Genomic DNA, 19,941 nt, shown 5'->3' on the forward strand with positions numbered 1-19,941 from the left:
CAGGAATACATAATTGAAGGTTTTGACTGGAAAAAAAACTTGCTTGATATTTAAAAACCTAGTTTTTTTTTTATATAATTAAGCCTTACCATCGATAAACTGTGATTTTATGCTGCATCAACTTATCCTTCATTTATGTATTTTCTTTTTTATAATTCCGTGAATAAAATGTTAAAATTTAATCATTACTGCTGAGATAAATTGTGAAATAGTTTGATAATGAAAAACAGAAGACTTTCATTTCTTTATTTTTTAAAAATCATATAGTCTAAAATAATGTTATAATCTATGGCCCTACTACACTTCAGAATTACATGTATGTACTCTGTCAGCTATGAAATAGTACTACTAATTCAAACTCTAAATACGTATATGTACTATATCACAAATTTAAAAGTTTGAACTACTGACATAAACTTGTAGGTATATAAAAATTACAGAGGTATATTAGCATGTTTCTTCCAAGGATTACTCAGTTTTTTATTTGCCAACTTGTCTAGATCTTGACAAATTCTTCGTCTGGTTACACGAGGCTCAATAATGTCGTCAACAAAACCTGAAATTCATAAATTGCACAAAATTAGAAACACTATCCAATTTTTATGACTGCAATTTCATACTTTATCAACACTATAAATACTTTATAGAGAGTCTAGGGAGTAACACCCCCATTTTAACTCCTATTAGAAACATGAGAACTAGTCATATTACAGGTATCTTTTATGGGATGCTGCTTACATGAACAACTTTGCACAGTAATGAACATCCTATACACACCCAATCAGCCCAAGCTGCAATAATTTTTTTTATCTTATATTTTACATTCCCTTTGGTCTCTTCCCACTTGGCCATTCAACTTCTTGAAATTTCATTTTGTTCCAATATTTACCTTTATGAGAATTAAACCTCTTTGGTCAGAACACTGATTCTACTCATGTCTCAATAGTCTGGTATTATATATACCAAGAACGATGGCATATAAATCTCACTTGTGAAGAGAAGTTCCCATCCTATCTGCTAAAGGCAGAATGGCCCTTTTCAAAATCTCTAACATGTTCTGGCAAAGCAGGAATAACTTACAAGGGATTCAACTTAGTTAATATCACTGAAGTTGGACATTCATAACTTAAAGAGCACTAATAACTTCACAAGACAACACAGTACAAAGATAGGGATCACACTCCTAATTTTGATATAGGATGTCAGAGGATGAAAAAGGAAAGAATGGATAACCACCACCTATGACATTTAGGCTTCTTTCCCATATGACGTAAAAGAGTACTGTACAAAGATAGGGATCACACTCCTAATTTTGATATAGGATGTCAAAGGATGAAAAAGGAAAGAATGGATAACCACCACCTATGACATTTAGGCTTCTTTCCCATATGACGTAAAAGAAGCAGGGCTTTTGGAGGCCACATAACTTACTTGTTTATGTAAGTACAATTTAAAAAATGTAGCAAATGCTATACTTCAATACTGCAACATAACAAAAACTTGGAAAAATGAGCATGGGTAGGCCAGTGTTGCCAAATGGGAATGGCAATTTCTTGCTAGATTTTGCTCTATAAAGTGCTAAAAATTCACATCATACACCACAATGCCACCCAGCCAATTTCAACCGATTGCCTTCTGTTACAATTCAAACATGTTTCTAACATAGGGTACTTGTACACTAAGTTATAATTCCTAACAATTTTGAAACCTATTTTGTTCAATTCCTGAAATGGTTATGCAAGATTTTGTTCTTTTTTTCATGATATATCAAACATAGTAATATAAAAAAAAAATATTCAACTTAACATTACAAAGATTTGATGAAAAACTAGATATCTTGGATATACTATTTTAAAAAAATGCTAGTTTTTCTGCCAGATGCTAGATTGCAAATTTTCCTGCTAATTACATAAAGAAAAGGAAAGCTAGCATTAAAAATGTTAAATTGGCAACATAGGACCCAACACCGCAGTGCAATTGTGCTACACTACTGTAAATTTTATTGATTTTTTTGTTTTGTTAGATGATTTCAAAATTAGTATATTTACATTAAGTAAAGTATTTTATGATGAGTTTAGAGCATATATAAAATGTAGATATTTTGTAGAACGGTGTAACTACTCATTACATTGTGTGTAATGGTATGTATGTACATACGAACAAGACTGTAGGTTTGGTGACGGCACGGCGATCTTCGTAAATATTTTTATGTTAACCCTTAAACGCATATTGGACGTATTTTACGTTGAGATAACTTGTCTGTCGGGTGCCGACTGGACGTAATTTACGTCAACATAGAAAAGTTTTTTTAAAAATTCGCGGAAAAATACTTATAGGCCTACCAGCCGAAAACATTTGAATCACGCGCCTTGGGGGATGCGGTGAGTTCACGGATCAAGGTGTTGTTTTGTTTACAATCGTTATGCAGGCGCGCAAGCGCGAATTTCTTTCTTATCGCACTAAAAAGTATCAGTGACACATCTCGGAAATTATTTTGTCACTTTGACATAATTTTTGCACCCTTTTAAATTAGCCGTTACATGGAGTATTATATATGAAAATGTGCGCATTTTCATGTAGAATACAACAAAAAATACTCATGACTGTAGCTTTTATCAGTTTTGAAATATTTTTATATAAATAATGATGTGGCAAAATTTCAACCTTCGGTCAAATTTGACTCTACAGAAATGGTTGAAAAACGCAATTGTAAGCTAAAACTCTTATATATTTTAGTAATATTCAATCATTTACCTTCATTTTGCAACAAATTGGAAGTCTCTAGCACAATATTTCGATTTATGGTGAATTTATGAAAAAAACTTTTTCCTTACGTCCGCGCGATAACTCTTCCGAAAAAATCATACGTGCGATTGTCGTAATGTTTGCACCATTTTAAATTAGCCATTACATAAAGTTTTATATATGGAAATGTGTGCAATTTCATGCACAATACAACTAAAAACAACCCATGGTTGTAGCTTTTATCAGTTTTGAAATATTTTCATATAAAAAACGATAAGTGCCAAAATTTCAACCTTCGGTCAAATTTGACTCTACCGAAATGGTCAAAAAACGCAATTGTAAGCTAAAACTCTTATATTTTAATAATATTCAATCATTTACCTTCATTTTGCAACAAATTGGAAGTCTCTAGCACAATATTTTGATTTATGGTGAATTTATGAAAAAAAAAAAAATTTCTTACGTCCGCGCGGTAACTTCCCAAAAAATATGTGCGATTGTCGTAATGTTTGCACCATTTTAAATTAGCCATTACATAAAGTTTTATATATGGAAATGTACACAATTTCATGTAGAATACAAGAAAAAATAATTGAAGGTTGTAGCTTTTCTCATTTTCGAAATATTTGCATATAAATCACGATACATAGAAAAAAAAACCACGTTCGGTCAACTTTGACTCTACCGAAATGGTCAAAAAACGCAATTGTAAGCTAAAACTCTTACAGTCTAGTAATATTCAGTCATTTATCTTCATTTTGAAAGAAATTTGAAGTCTCTAGCACAATATTTAGATTTATGGTGAATTTTAAAAAGAACTTTCCTTCCCTCCAAGCGCCGATTCCGATTCTCCGCCACAAATCTCCGAAATGCGTACGTCCCATTCTCGGAATATTTGCTCCGTTTCATATTAGGCGTTCCATAGAGTATTATATATGAAAATGTGCGCAATTTCATGTAGAATACAACAAACAATAATTGAAGGTTGTAGCTTTTCTCATTTTCAAAATACTTGCATATAAATATATAAAAAAATTTGAAGTTCGGTCAACTTTAACTCATCCGAAATGGTCGAAATCTGCAATTGTAAGCTAAAACTCTTACAGTATAGTAATATTCAATCATTTATCTTCATTTTGAAACAATTGGAAGTCTCTAGAACAATATTTAGATTTATGGTGAATTTTTGAAAAAACATTTTTTTACATCCGCGCGTTACGAATTCATGCATCCTTTTGTGATAATATTTTCTCTGTGTTGCTTTGATCGTTTTACAATGTGTTATATACCAAAATGATTGCAATTTAGAGTACAATACAACGAAAAAAAGTAACTCGTTAGCTTTAAACGTTTCGCTCACAGCGCGATTTGAATACAATTAAACATGAAATTTTGTTTTCGCGCTATCATATATCGAATTATATATAATAGATAATGATATTTTTTTTCATTTCTGATGGTTGCATACTAAACTTCAGGCAATGACAAAAAAAGGAGCCAAAAATGAACTCTTAATCTTGAAAACTAAGCGCACTGTGATTTTTTGAAAAAAATATTTTTTCCGCTTCGGCGCTCACTCCGAGACCCCCTAGGCATACGGGAGACGATTTTTATTATACCCCTTAGGCGTTTAAGGGTTAATGTATTTTGTGAATGAATATACATTTATGATAAAAAAATATTTATTGTACAGATTACAGTACCATGCTGTAATATTAATGTAATCACAAAAACAAAGTACGTAATCAATGCATACTGTAAAGTGTATTTTTGTATTTTGAAAAACGTTTTCCCCAGGGTAGGCAGAGCAGATCCTGCATGTGCACAAAGTACGTGAGCCAGAGCATCTCTCTATGCATTCTCTCATGTCTTGAGCTCTCATTCGCGTTCTTTAGTTCGTTCCAGCAACATCTTGGTAAATTCGCTTTCAGCCATTTTGTTCATCCATACGATGGCTCCAAAACGTTCTGCTTCTGCTAAGGCTTCTGGCAATGAACCTAAGTGACAGAGGAAAGTCATACCCTCCATCAGAAGGTAGAACTGCTTGACATGATCAAGGCAGGAAACAGCTTTGCGGCCGTAGGTTGCCATTACACGGTCAATGAAAGTAAGGTCAGGTGCGTAATCAGTAATAATTTATCAACAAAAGTGTTTACAACATACAAATAATGCACATACATATACATATATATGCTGTAACAATTTTCTTTATATTTTCAGGTACATCCAGAAGAAGGAGGCCGAGATACAGAAGGCAGTAAGCATGAGTTTCCTAGGCAGCGCTAAGAAAATGAGTACGGTGCGAGACCAGGATGTCATACGGATAGTCTACCTTGCCACTGTGTATATATAACTACCGTAAGAAGAATATTCCCCTCGGCAGTGTACTCATATGTGAGAAGGCATGGCAACTTTACACCAAATTTTCAAAGGGCAGCGAAACTGAAGGCAGCAACGTAGCACAAGAAGCAGACTTCTTAGGCTTCGACAAACCTCTGAAGAGGAAGACCCACAAGGAGGATCTTTGTCAGCTCTTCAGGGTTTTCAGGCCAGCAAGGGGTGGTCCCAATGATTCATGCAGAGGTTCCTAGCTCAAACATGTTTAACTGCATGGTGTAGCTGCATCGGCAGATGTGGACGTGGAAGAAAAATATGCGGAGCTTCAAAAAGATAATCAGTGACAAAGGCTACTGTAGAGAACAGATTGGTCTTAACTTCATATGATTTTATATTTTATTACATACTTCACGTGGATTCCCTTATTTTTTACAATTTCAAACATCTTTAGCATTACTTACGTTATTCATTTTAATCTTTTAAAGTATTTCAAGTGTTCAATATGGATGAGATTGGCCTCTCCTGGAAGAGGATGCCATCATGTACGTACATTATGAAAAACCAAGCCAGAGAGCCCTGGGTTTCAAAGTACACAAGGATAGGGTGACCCTAATCATGTATGGTAATACGGTTGGCTTCATGCTGAAACCAGGACTAATTTATAAGTCTGCAAAACCAAGAGCCCGCAAGAACAAAAAATATGCACACATTGCTGGCATTTTGGATGCATAACTCCAAGGCCTTGATCACCAAAGTCCTTATGGAACAATGGTTCCATCAGAGCTTCATATCACAAGTTAAGGAATACCTCAGCAACTTGTGTATGGAGTTCAAGGTCTTGTTGCTTATGGACAATGTCAGTTACCACCCTGTTAATCTTTATTATGAGGGAGTCCAGATCGAGTTCCTCCCTGCGAACACCACCTCCCTTCTGCAGTCCATGGACCAGGGCTTAATCTGTGCTTTTAAGGCACTGTACACCAGGAACTCCCTCAACCACCTAGTGCAGGCAATGGACGACGACAGTGAATTTATGCTGAAACCATATCGGCGAAAATTCCCAATCACTACCTGTCTGAACGTCATCAACCGACCACTGAGGTATATGAAGAAGGAGACCCTAAATTCCTGCTGGAAGAAGTTGTGGCTGCAGTGTGTGAATGATTATTAGGGATTTTCTTCTCAAGAAATTCAACATTCTGCCATTGACTGCAGTCAAATTGGCAAAGATCCTTGGTGGAGAAGGATTCAATAACATCACCATGGGTGAAGTTGGAACCCTAATTGACACTCACTCTGAACCAGTGATGGACCAGGATCTAGAAGAGATGACCGACTCTGTCATCAATGACAAAGATTGGCAGGTTCAGGGAATTAGGGAGAGGGGGCCTTACCTTGGAGTTTCTGAGTGGTTACATCAGGTTATTCAAGGAGGCGAAGGAGACTGTTAGAACAGGATCCTTGCTTAGAATGTGCCGTAAAGCTTGTTAACAGCATTTATGGGGCATTGAGCCACTATTCACACCTTCTGAGCAGCATGAAGAAGCAGATGCAGCAGCTGCCCATCACGTTATTTCTCAGTAGTGAAGCCCTCCAACCCCTGAAGCGTCTCCTGAGAAGGAAGGGATGCCCCCAGAGGAGATGTAGCTCCTCTGCTTTGCTGTGCAGTCATATCTTCATTTTCATTTAACTGCACAGCTAATTCATCATCACTAGTATGTTCAATCAACAATCATCACAGGTGAGTACAGTACCCATTTGATTTACGTAATCTTAATATTTGCTATTAGACTTTGAAATATTACCATACATACAAAGTGTTTTAGCAGGACAGTTTAAGGTAGTACAGTATATATACTAATGTATTTGGTGTTTTAGCATACAGTTTCTTATTTTATACAGGTATGTGGTACGTATGTAGTATTCTACTGTTCACTGCACAGCTACATTACATAATTCAGCACCATCTTCATCCAACACTGATCATTGTTGAGTAGTACTCATATGATTAACTTAGTATAAAACATACATATGTAGTGTTTGTATGCGATGTATACGTATAGTATTTATGTATTGTGCATTTAGCCCTAGTAATTTTAAATATTAGTATATTGTAGTGTATTTAGGTGTTTGAAATTATATTATTAAAGTGTTTGAATGATGCTCAAGTGTTTCAATATTCAAAGAAATATGTAGTAGAAAATTTCCCACAATGAAATTGGGTATATTTGAGACAACATAAATTACAAAAAACTTTTGTATCTAGGCTAGCTTTTGCAACAGGTATCCTATGAAAAATTAGTTACCGTATATACTTGCTTAATACACGATCTCGCATATCATGCGACCCCCAAATTTTCACCCTCAAAAAATGATTTTATCACGTATCTCACGTATCATGAGAGTTGAATTTACGAGACCAAAATTTAACAATAGGCTAACCTCTTTTCCTCCTCTTTATCTATTCCATTTTTTTGTTAGGCTAACCCCTTTTCCTCTATCTCTTAATCTATCCCAGCTAGTTAAGTTTAAAAAAGTAAAAGAGAATGCAAAAAGTATCAGTAGTAATTTTATACTTGTTTGGAAAACGCATACAGCCAGAAACAGCTGATTTGCTGTGAACAACCATTCCGATAAAAACAGCCTTTTTGCTTGCATTTCAACCATCGTACGATAGTAAAAAATGACCATATTTATGTTACAAATGATGTTAATGAGAATAGGACTGATATATTTTTACATTACAGGTAGTAGTCGACTTACGTACTACCGCAATTGGTTATGAACAACCAGTCATAAATCGATTTGGACGCAAGAATATTATACTAGCGTAACCTACACTATGGTAAGCAGTACCATCTTTACATATAGGGTAGCCTAGCCTACACTACACAGCATACTTTATACATATATGGCATACTAATTATTAACTTCGGCTAATTCTAGGTTTAATGCACATTAGCTTATGATGATTCAGTACAAAGAGAAATTGAATAACATTTAACAAGTTAGCCTCACCTACTATAAGATGATGATGATACCTTGGTACATATATCGCATATATATGAATACAGTAGCCTAGCCTCAAGTATACTGTGTATACTACATATACAATACAATTTAGTAATTTATTATTAATAGCCAATTTTGGAGTTTCAATGCATTCTGACTATGACATATCAGTGGAAAAAAAATATGGACACGAAACGGGAATCAGATTCGGACTGACATTGCCATCGCGATGTACGGCAGCTGATGGCTACGTATATTTACGAAATAAATACACAATGAATATGCATCTTTTCTGATTCTTTTAAAAAGTTATACATTACAGTATCCAATAATATTGTATGTATTCTCATATTATTGTATCATAAAATACTAACAAAGCACTCAGTGTTTTGGTTAAGAAATCAGCTGATGGCGAATAAGAGTTTATTATCTCCGTATTTATCTCATTTCATAGCGAACTGTCTTTCTTCTAGTTCGCGTAAAATATCTAGATACTCTACTTATAAGAGACAAATTAATTTGTCATTATACAATGTTTTTTTAAGTCGAAATACGAATTTAAACCCTCTTGTGAACTAAAGTATTTTTTTCGTTAACAGATTGCGTTGTGGGCATGTTTATTGTGTAAAAATATTACGTGATTCTGTTCATTATTTTAATTTCATTTCATCGTAGTACAAACTTTTATCAGCATGAAAACAACAGTAAAATGTGTTCTTCCAAGACCTGAAGTTTTGATTAAAATCATTTTCTCTCAATATTATCTACGGTTGTGTTTGATGGCATAAGTTTACTGGAGTTATATCCTTGTTGCCGATGCACAATAATAGTAGTATAGCCTTAGTAGCTATGGATAAAGGATCGGCAAGGGCGTATATTGCTAAATTTACTCTGTAATTTTTAGCTGAAGTTGAGGATAGAATGTTGATACACTAGTGACTATTATCGTGCATCGGCAACGTGGATGAAATTTGCAAACTTCGGTATAGTACCATCAAACTCGACCGTAAACAAAATTTGAGAGAAATGTGTTTTAATCAAAACTATTGGGCATGAAAAGAACACATTTTACTGTTTTCACTCCAATAAAAGATAAATATGTAAAGCTCGTAGTATTCTGATGAGATAAAGTGAAAAAATCGAACGGAATGTTGATTTTTGTTTACACAATAAACATACCCTCGGCGCCATCTACTAACGAAAAAAGTAACTAAATTTCGCTCACAAACGATACGTTTTCAAGTGATATTTCCACTTAAAAACGCTTTGTATAACGTAAAATGACCTTGTCTCATATAATTAGAGTATCTTGAGATTCATTTGCGCTAACTAGAGGCAAGAAAGCTCTGATTTGAGTTCAACACAGCAAAACAAACTTACTTTGCAATCGCCCTCAGCTGATTTCCAAAACATAACACTGATTGCTATGTTTGTATTTCATAATACAAACAAATAGTAATATGAAAATATGTTATTGTTATAATACAATTAAGTTTGTTCATACTTACCTGGCAGATATATATATAGCTGTATTCTCCGAAGTCCGACAGAATTTCAAAACTTGCGGCACACGCAGTGGGCGGCCAGGTGGTAGTACCCATTCCCGCCGCTGGGAGGCGGATATCAGGAACCATTCCCATTTTCTATTCATATTTTTATCAGTGCCACTGTCTCCTGAGGGGAGGTGGGTGGGCACTTAATTATATATATCTGCCAGGTAAGTATGAACAAACTTAATTGTATTATAACAATAACATTTTGTTCATGAAACTTACCTGACAGATATATATATATAGCTGAATCCCACCTTCGGATGGTGGGAAGAGACAGAATAGGATTTGTAGGAAACTTAAATTAAGTAGATGATATACACCTTGGTTCCTCACCTGTTAGCAAAGTAGACTCTGTGATTACTGTCACTTCAGCCTGCTTGTGCTTAATCAGAGTTGCCAGCCAGGTGGAGACCTGTAGTGCTGGTGCGCTCTGGATGCTCTGTCAACGGGGACGTGACCTCAATGTGACAAGAGCATAGAGCCATACAAATGAGGGCAACGAAGCAACTGACCACCACCTGACCAACTATCCAAGACCCCCTGAACACTAAGCTAAGAGATGGGAGGTCTTCACCAAAGCCTCACCACAACCAAAAACACAACAACTAAAAACTAACCTAAACCTAACTAAGGGATAGGGAGAGAGCTACCTTCAGCCCCCAAGACTGTGTCTGCAGAAACGTATGGCCCAAGAGAACAACAGTCCTCGTATATCGTTCTCACATCTCTCAAGTAGTGTGAGGCGAATACTGAATTGCTCCTCCAAAAGGTGGCGTCAAGGATGTCCTTGATCGACATGTTCCTTTGGAAGGCAAGCGAGGTTGCGACAGCTCTGACCTCGTGAGCTTTCACTCGCAAGAGGCTCAAATCGATCTGTTGGTAAGACGAATGAGCCTCTTTAATGACGTCCCTCAGAAAGAACGCCAAGGCATTCTTGGATAATGGTATATCGGGCCGTTTAACCGAACACCAGAGATTATCTGAGGGACCTCGTACTTCCTTAGTCTTGTGGACATAAAACTTTAGAGCCCTGACAGGGCACAGGACTCTCTCAGGTTCTTGGCCCACAAGGCTTGTCATACCCTTGATTTCAAACAAAGCTCCTTGGCCAAGGGTTCGACGGGTTTTCATTCTTTGCTAAGAAAGTGGGACTCAAAGAGCAGACCGCATTGTCACCTTTGAAGCCCACTCGCTTACAAATGGCTTGAATTTCGCTAACTCTCTTCGCCGTCGCCAGAGCAGTTAGGAAAAGAGCCTTCTTCGTCAAGTTCCTAAGAGACGCTTCATGGAGAGGTTTGAAAGGACTCGACATTAACAGTCTAAGGACTAAATCCAAGTTCCAAGAAGGAGGCCTCGCCTGAGGTATCTTGGATGTCTCAAATGATCTCAGGAGATCGTGAAGATCTCTGTTGTCAGACAGGTCTAGTCCTCGTGTCGGAAGACTGCTGACAGCATACTCTTATATCCCTTGATGGTCGGGACAGCCAAGCTTCTGCACATTTCTTAAAAATAGCAGGAAATCGGCTATCTGGCTCACAGAGGTAGTGGAAGAGGAAATTCCCTCCTTTCTACACCATGCCCTGAAGGAAGCCCACTTCGACTGGTAACAGCTCTCGAGGAAGTTCTCCTAGCATTGGCGATCGCCTTTGCAGCTGCTTTAGAAAAACCTCTCGCTCTGGCCAACTTTTCGATAGTCTGAACGCAGTCAGACCAGAGCGGAGAGTTTCGGTGATATCTGCGAAGTGGGGCTGTCTGAGTAGATCTTTCCTCCAGGGCAACGTCCTCGGAAAGTCTATGATGAAGGACATTACCTCCGTGAACCATTCCTTCGCGGGCCACATCGGGGCGATCAGGGTCAACCTCGTCCCCTCCGATGCCGCGAACTTCCTTACTACTTCCCCCATGATCTTGAATGGCGGGAAGGCATACAAGTCCAGGTTCGTCCAGTCCCAGAGCAGAGCGTCTATAGCGACTGCTCCCGGATCCAGCACAGGGGAGCAATAGAGAGGCAACCTCTTTGTTCTCGACGTCGCAAATAGGTCGACTAACGGACACCCCCACAGTCTCCAGAGCTCTCGACAGACGTCCTGGTGCAACGTCCATTCCGTCGGCAGGATCTGATCCTGTCGGCTGAGAAGGTCTGCTCTGACGTTCTGGACTCCTGCGATAAATCTCGTCAGGATCCTTATCCGTCTCGCATCTGCCCACAACAGAATCTCCCTCGCTAAATAAAAAAGAGGACGGGAGTGTGTACCTCCCTGCTTCTTTAGGTACGCAAGGGCTGTGGTGTTGTCCGAGTTGACTTGGACTACTTTCTCTGCAACCTTTTGTTGGAAGAACTGTAGCGCCAGAAAAACCGCCGCTAGTTCTTTCACATTGATGTGCCAGGACACCTGTTCCCCCCTCCAGGTGCCTGACACTTCCTCCCCTCCCAGTGTTGCTCCCCATCCCGACACCGAGGCGTCGGAAAACAACACTAGGTCCTGGGCTCAGAAGCTTTAGGGACAACCCCTCTCGAAACTTCCGAGGATCTAACCACCATCTTAGATGGTTCTTCACCGATTTGGTGATGAAAAGGGTCGCATTCAGATCCTATCTGACTCTCCATTCGTCTGCTAAGAAAAACTGGAGAGGTCTGAGGTGTAGTCTTCCCAGGGAAACAAACTTTTCCAGCGAGGAAATGGTCCCCAGCAGACTCATCCACTCCCTCGCCGAGCAAGCTTCCTTCCCCAGGAAGGCCGAAAACTCTCTCTAAGCCTTGCAGCTGTCGTTCCTGGGACGGAAACGCTTGAAAAGCCACTGAATCCATCTGAATCCCCAGATACACGATGGACTGTGTTGGGGTCCAGATGCGACTTTTCGAGGTTGACCAGAAGCCCAGGGACTTCGCCAAGGCTAACGTGAAGTGAAGGTCCTTCAGACACCTTTCTTCTGACGATGCTCTGATCAGCCAATCGTCGAGATACAGGGACACTCTTATTCCTGCAGAATGTAACCATCTCGCTACGTTTTTCATGAGCATGGTAAATACCATCGGAGCCGTGCTTAAACCGAAACAAAGAGCTCGGAATTGCCAAACTTTGTCCCTTAGCATAAACCTCAGAAACTTTCTTGAAAGAGGGTGGATAGGCACGTGAAAGTATGCGTCCTGTAGGTCCAAGGATACCATCCAGTCGCCTGGTCTTAAGGCTCCTCGAACACCGACTGAGGTGTTTCCATCTTGAATTTTTTCTTTTCTACGAAAAGATTCAGGCTGCTTACGTCCAAGACTGGACGCCACCCCCGACGACTGCTTTGGTACCAGGAAAAGTCTGTTGTAATATCCTGGTGACCCCAGGTCTAAGACCTGCTCCATTACCGCTCTTTTCTTGATCATTTGACCTAAAAGACTAAACTTAGAACCTGATGTTTCTCCCCTTGATACAACGGGGAAAGATCTCTGGGAGTCGTAGAAAGAGGAGGAGGTCCACAAAGGGGATCTTGTACCCCTGTTCCACTATCTTGAGGGACCACGCATCTGTATCTCTCTCTCTCCACGCCCCGCAAAGAACTTTAGCCTGGCTCCGACCGGCATCTGAAGGACTCTCTTCTCACTTAGAGGATTTAGGTTTGAAGGAACCTCTTCCTCTTGCAAGTCCTCTCCCTCGAGGAGCAGCTCTCGAGGGAGGAGCGCTACGAAAGGGTTTAACCTTCCTAGGAGGTCGTCCCAGACGACGACGTGGTAGGGACTGCGGGACGTCTTGAAGACTGGGCCAAGAGGTCCTGGGTAGCCTTCTCTTGTAGGCTCACTGCCAGGTCCTTTACCATAGCCTGGGGGAAGAGATGGCTCGAAAGAGGTGCAAAGAGAAGCTCTGCTTTCTGCGATGCAGAAACAGACCTCGCTGTAAAATTGCAGAAAAGCGCTCTCTTCTTGAGGAAAGCAGTGCCGAAATGAGACACTAACTCTACCGAACCATCCCTGACGGCCTTGTCCATGCAAGACAACACATTGGACAGCTCCCCCAGACTCAAAGAATCAGGACTCCTAGATTGAAGATCCAGGACTCCTAGGCACCAGTCTAGGAAGTTAAAGACTTCCAGAGTCCTTAACAGACCTTTCATGTGATGGTCAATTTCCATTGGTGTCCATGAAATCTTAGCAGTCGATAAAAGAGATCTCTTCTGGGCGTCTACCAGACTAGCAAAGTCCCCTTGGGAAGACGACGGGATCTTAACTCCTACTTCAGCTTTGGTCTCATACCAAATGCCGCCTCTCCCACTGAGTCTTGAAGGCGGAAGGGCGAAAGTCGACTTGCCCTGATCCTTCCGACGTTCCATCCAATCCTGCAACTTCTTGAACGCTCTCTTAGTGGACAAGAAGTCTTCATCTCCACCACCTCCGGAACCTTGCACGACTTCGAAGACGAAAACTGAGAGGGTGGAGACTTGGGAGCTGCAGGCTGGAACTTCTCACCAAACGAAGAACGTAAAAGACGAACCAGCACCTTGTAGTCGGAAACCGACGAAACTGACGGCTGTTCTTCCTCAACTGAGTCCGCCGGACTACTAAGCTCTCCTTCCTCCCGAAGAGGCAAAGGAGATTGAACCTCTGGAGAGGGCGTGCGCCCAACGGGTCTAGCCTTCAACAAAGGCTTTCGAGGATGACTAATATCAGCCTCTTCAAAGCGACCGACCTTCTGTCGATCCTTAGAGCTCGAACCACGAAGAGCGTCCTGACCGCGCTGCGCGTCAAGAGAGGCTACTCTTAGTCGCTCTCGAGGAGCGTCTTTACGTTTTACGCTCAAGCGTCCAGCTTTCGCTTTCAAAGCGTCCTTCTGGGCGCTCTCGAAAGCCTTCTCAACAGGCAAAGCGTCAAGCAAAACATCCGACGAGCGTCTTCAAAAGCGGCCTGCCGAGCGTCCTTCAAAAGCGTCCTCCAAGGCGTCCTGCCGAGCGTCCTCCAAAGGCGTCCTGACGTGCGGGCGGAGACAGAGACGAACGAGGATAACGGAGAAGGAGACTGCCTCGTCCTCTTGACAGGCAGTCTAGCGTCCTTCCTTCGTTTAGGCTCAACTGCTGCTGGGCGAGTCTTCTGAGCCATTAAGGCCGACAATTGGTCTTGAAGCGACACAAGAATACTCTTCGTTGGTGAAGAACCGAGAGGAGGTGAAGGGCTGCGCCTGCGAGAAGACGAGGGGCGGGGGGACGCCTCCTTCCTTCTCACAGGTACAGCAACCTGCCTCTCCGAGGCGCGAGAGAAGCGCTTCTCAGCGTCGTCCTCGGACGACGTCCTACCTCTCTTCTGTGGAGGAAACGCGTCATACGACGCAGGCGAAGACCGCAACGATAGCGGAGAGAGGGGACGTAAAGCGTCCTCCCTAGGAAAAGTCCTTTTCAACGGACGCGAGTCTCTCCGAGCGCTCCACCCCTTGCGCGGGGAGGGCGCCTCGGAGGACGAAAAACAGTCCTTAAGGATGCGAGCCTGAGCACGCTCCTTGGCAGCCTGGGAAGTAGCAACAGGTCCTGCCGAAGGGACGCCAGATCGGTGGGGAGCCCCCGTAAACCCTCTTGCGGCTTTCGACATGCCCACTCCCTGAGTTCTGGGAGTCCGACAGAGGTCTAGACCTAGAGGCATTATGGGGCCGATCTGACGCCCCCTCCACAACACTAGGGGCTACGATCACACACTTTACTCGAGCCGTTTTCAAGGGCCAACACTTTGGACTCTAGAGTGCGTAAAGACTCTAGAATCAGAGAAAGGGCATTACCTTCTCCAGACACAGAACTAGGGCCCTCAGGCAACAACACAGGATTAGGTGAAGCAAATTCTACTGGTGTTAAAATAGGAGAAATGTTACTTCCCTTACCTTTCGTAGAACCGCTCTTGGAGGAAGACCTCCTGATTCCTATCGCGCTCCAACTTACGCCGATAGGATTCATACACCTTCCATTCATCCTCAGTCAAACTTTTGCATTCAATGCAACGATCAACCAGCAAACAAACATGCCCCCTACACCCCATACATACTGTGTGGGGGTCTACCGATGATTTCGGTAGCCTCACCTTGCAATCACTTCTCACACACACTCTGAAGCTCACTGAACTTGATCCCGACATCACGTTCATAGAAAAGCCAATCCAAAATCCAAAAACAGTCCACTATCGCGTATGCCAATCCAACAATCCAGAGTCAAAACCAAAAGTCAATCCAGATACTTATAACGAGTCAAATCCAAAAATCCTGGGCGGAGGTCTGTAAACAGGTGTTTACCGACCGGCGACAGAAAAAAATATGAATAGAAAATGGGAATGGTTCCTGATATCCGCCTCCCAGCGGCGGGAATGGGTACTACCACCTGGCCGCCCACTGCGTGTGCCGCGAGTTTTGAAATTCTGTCGGACTTCGGAGAATACAGCTATATATATATCTGTCAGGTAAGTTTCATGAACAAAACATATAATATTATTGGATGCAGTCAAGTAAAACGAATCTTTTTAAAATATCCATGGAAAAGATGTATATCTACTATGTTTACTTTATCATAAGATACTAATATATGATTATTACATACTCAAATTTTATATCTCATGTAAAATGCGACCCCCTTAAAATAAGCTCCAAAATTACGGCTTCAAAAGTTGCATGTTACGCGAGTATATACGGTATGTGAAGATGGTATTAATATTACAAATGATATTTTACTTATTTTATTACGGTATCCTTAAAAATATAAAAATAAACAAAGTAGCAAAGTCAGTTCTCTATCATGTTTTTCCTAAACATGTAGCCTAAAAGGAAAACATTGTTTTGTTTGGTTGATCACTGCCACAAACCCCTAACAATGCAATGTACATACGATCATTCTAAACTATTATTTACTACCAAAATGATAATGATTTTTTGTATTGAAAAACAAATGTGATTCTAAACATTATTACTAACATAATTACTTTAGTATACTTCTATTAAAATTTCGAAAGATAACATTGATGTGAATGCTACCGTAAATTAATGTTTGTATACATATGTACATTTTGTCAGCTGGTTGGCCTTGCATAGATAAAAGTTGATTTCACTGATATGGAATTAGTCCTCGAATAGGGTTTTTATTATGAAGATATGACAATAATATAAAGGTAAAAAATGGTTTTATTATGTTTACACTTTGTCGCCAAACACAAAAACAATATAATAATCTATGTCAATTATCGTTTGTATGACTGCATTGTTTGGAGAAGTTAATTACATTCTACCAAAATAATAATGAAGTTCAAATTATAAATTAATGTAATCCTAAATGTTATTACTACAATAATTACACCTATTAAAATTTCCAAATGGTTACCAAACGATAAATGTCGCTGTGACCGCAACCATATACAGTGTTCCCCCCGTATTCGCGGGGGATGTGTATCAGACACCCCCGTGAATAGTTAAAACCTGCGAATAGTTAGAACCACCACTAAAAATGCTTATATCTGCCTATCATGAAAGTTCAGACACCAAATGTATACTTAACATCCTACTTCAAATATACCTAAAATTACTAACCTATTTACTGTATTAATCTTTGATTTTATATTATTAATATCATTTCAAAGTCATCTTAAACATTTTACCATTAAAATGTATACCTACAGCCAATAACACAGGAAGAGAGAGAGAGAGACCATTGGATGGCCACATCATATATCTGACCATCAAGAGTGAAATTATGAATTATTCCTGAGACAAAGAGAATAATAATGGAGAGAGAGAGAGAGATAGAGAGAGAGAGAGAGAGAGAGAGAGAGAGAGAGACGAGAGAGAGAGGAGGAGAGAGCGAGGAGAGGAGGAGAATACTCCTAGACTCCAGACTCCTTCCCCTCCACCAATACTTATAACAAACTGTCATTTACTCCCCCGCCCTCCTTCTGCCATGTGGATAAAAAGCCTGGGAATCGCTATTTTTTTTTTTATTAATCTTATCAATATTTGAAGATTAGTTATAAGGAAAATCATTTATTTATATTAGAAAACAAATAAACATACGTACATAAGAGAGAGAGAGAGAGAGAGAGAGAGAGAGAGAGAGAGAGAGAGAGAGAGAGAGAGAGAGGTTATTGTTTAATCTAATTAAACTTAACATTATTTGAAAACTAGTAATGTATATTATTATTTCACCATAAAATGTAGTAATACCCTTACAGATATACTGTATACATAAACTTCCATGCAAACAGAGGGCAAGATTTACCACTATGACATGCGTATCTCATGTAGAGAGAGAGAGAGAGAGAGAGAGAGAGAGAGAGAGAGAGAGAGAGAGAGAGAGAGAGAGAGAGAGAGAGAGTGTTAGTTATCTGTTTACTTTAATGAATTGATGTTATTGCTTTTTACATTAATACTGATATTGGAAAATTAGTAAGTCATTTATTCATCATACAAAAAACATACATCTCTGTGAGAGAGAGAGAGAGGGAGAGAGAGAGGATGGAGGAGAGAGAGAGAGAGAGAGAGAGAGAGAGAGAGAGAGAGAGAGAGAGAGTTATCCTTATTTTGAAAGAGTGAAATGGAAAGATTATTGTAGTATTTCTGTAAAATACTATCACATATGATTTTTGTAATTACAATTATTATTATCACTAATTATTATCATTTGAAAATATTAATAAACGTATTATACATACATGTGCCCTATAAAAATCTCAAATCTCAGAGATAGAGAGAGAGAGAGAGAGAGAGAGAGAGAGAGAGAGAGAGAGAGAGAGAGAGAGAGAGAGAGAGAGAGCACTCCCTCCCCTCCAGTCACATTACGTGATATATTTGACAGCTGTTGGACCTCAGTTTGGTACCTGGAGTTTGAAAGAAAGGTGCGTGAAGACTATTTCCTTCATTCTTACATAATTTTATAATTTATAAACTAAAATCTTACTACATGTAATTCACTATAGTATTTTCTTTAATGAATTGATTGCTCTTTACGTTTATATTATTTTGAAATTAGTAAATTATTTATTTATCATACAGAAAACATAAATCTCTAAGAAAGAGAGAGAGAGAGAATTATTATTGTTATTATGTGATATCAATTAATCTTATTAAACTTACCAATACAGTATTGATCAATATTAATATTTTAAAATTAGTAAATCATTTTTGTATCATAAAAATGTATTAGTCATGAAAATAACATCAAAATATACTAATTTGGGATTATTTATCGTTGGAAAAAACCCGCAAACAGGCGAATTTCCCGCAAAAAAATGGGTAGATAAGGTCCAGAGAGAAATCTGCGAATCCGTGAGTCAGCGAATCCAGAGAACGCAAATATGGGGGGCCCACTGTACCACTATGTTGACGTAACTGACTCCACATATGTTTACATTTTGTTGCTGGCCACTCAGAGTTAAATGTTGATTTCAGTGGAACTATTCCTTGAATAGGCTATGTATTTATTATGAAGATATGCCAATAACATATAATGTGAGAATAGTTTTATTACCTCCATTGTGGGTTAACATGATAATGTGAATTTGTTCATCTATGTTGGTGGTTATCGCACCACGACCAGGCTTAGCCTACCGACAAACGTCATACATATACATACCTTGAATAAGCTTTTTATTATGAAGATATGCCAATAATATGTAAGGTGAGAATTGTTTTATTACCTTTATTGTCAGTTTATATCATAATGTGAGTCTTTTCATGTATGTTGGTGGTTATCGCACGGTGGTTCTTAGCCTACCGATAAACATCAGATACCCAACGCAGACAAACCGCGATATAGACCGAGAAGAAATCCAAGGAAAATCCCTTGACTAACTGATCCCGTGACTGCTGATCCACGACTAAGCAATGACCCATTGCACTGTATTATAAAATACAAACAAACCGATAATGTTTTGGTTTGGAAAAATCAGCTGACAGAGATAAGTTTATTTTGCCACATTTAATTAAAAACATGACTAAATTTCAGTTAACGAGTGTAGGTAGATAAATCTTTGCACCAGTACTTTATAAATAGGGCTATGTTTATTCAGCAATGTTTGAATACCATATGAAAAATTTTCTAATGCACTACAAGCACCATAACAGCAACAAAAATAAGAATAACCACAAGAATCACAATAAAGTGGTTGAAACTGAAAAAAAGACAGAAGACCTTATAGGTCTACATAATTTTTTATGACTGTTATTTTGAAAGAAGAAAATTCTCAGCAATTTATATCCAATATGGCTTGTACAGCCTATCATACCGTGACCTTTTGTCAAACAAAATGAAATCTGGTTTTGTAGCGTGCAGTCACTGCTTGTCATTCCTCCAAAAG

The 19,941-nt window shown here is 39.4% G+C and overlaps 1 protein-coding gene across 1 annotated transcript in view; it reads right to left on the reverse strand.

The window, feature by feature from the left end:
* Window positions 1–232: 232 nt before the first annotated feature.
* LOC135205547 (propionyl-CoA carboxylase beta chain, mitochondrial-like) overlaps window positions 233–19,941 on the reverse strand; it is a 179,636-nt gene continuing 159,927 nt past the window's right edge. The window contains exon 10 of the mRNA XM_064236309.1: window positions 233–556. Within this exon, the coding sequence (XP_064092379.1) occupies window positions 435–556 (122 nt within the window). The 3' untranslated portion in view covers window positions 233–434. The remainder of the gene's footprint in view (window positions 557–19,941) is intronic.

This window comes from Macrobrachium nipponense, chromosome 24 (genome assembly GCF_015104395.2).
Source record: "Macrobrachium nipponense isolate FS-2020 chromosome 24, ASM1510439v2, whole genome shotgun sequence".
NCBI lineage: Eukaryota > Metazoa > Arthropoda > Malacostraca > Decapoda > Palaemonidae > Macrobrachium > Macrobrachium nipponense.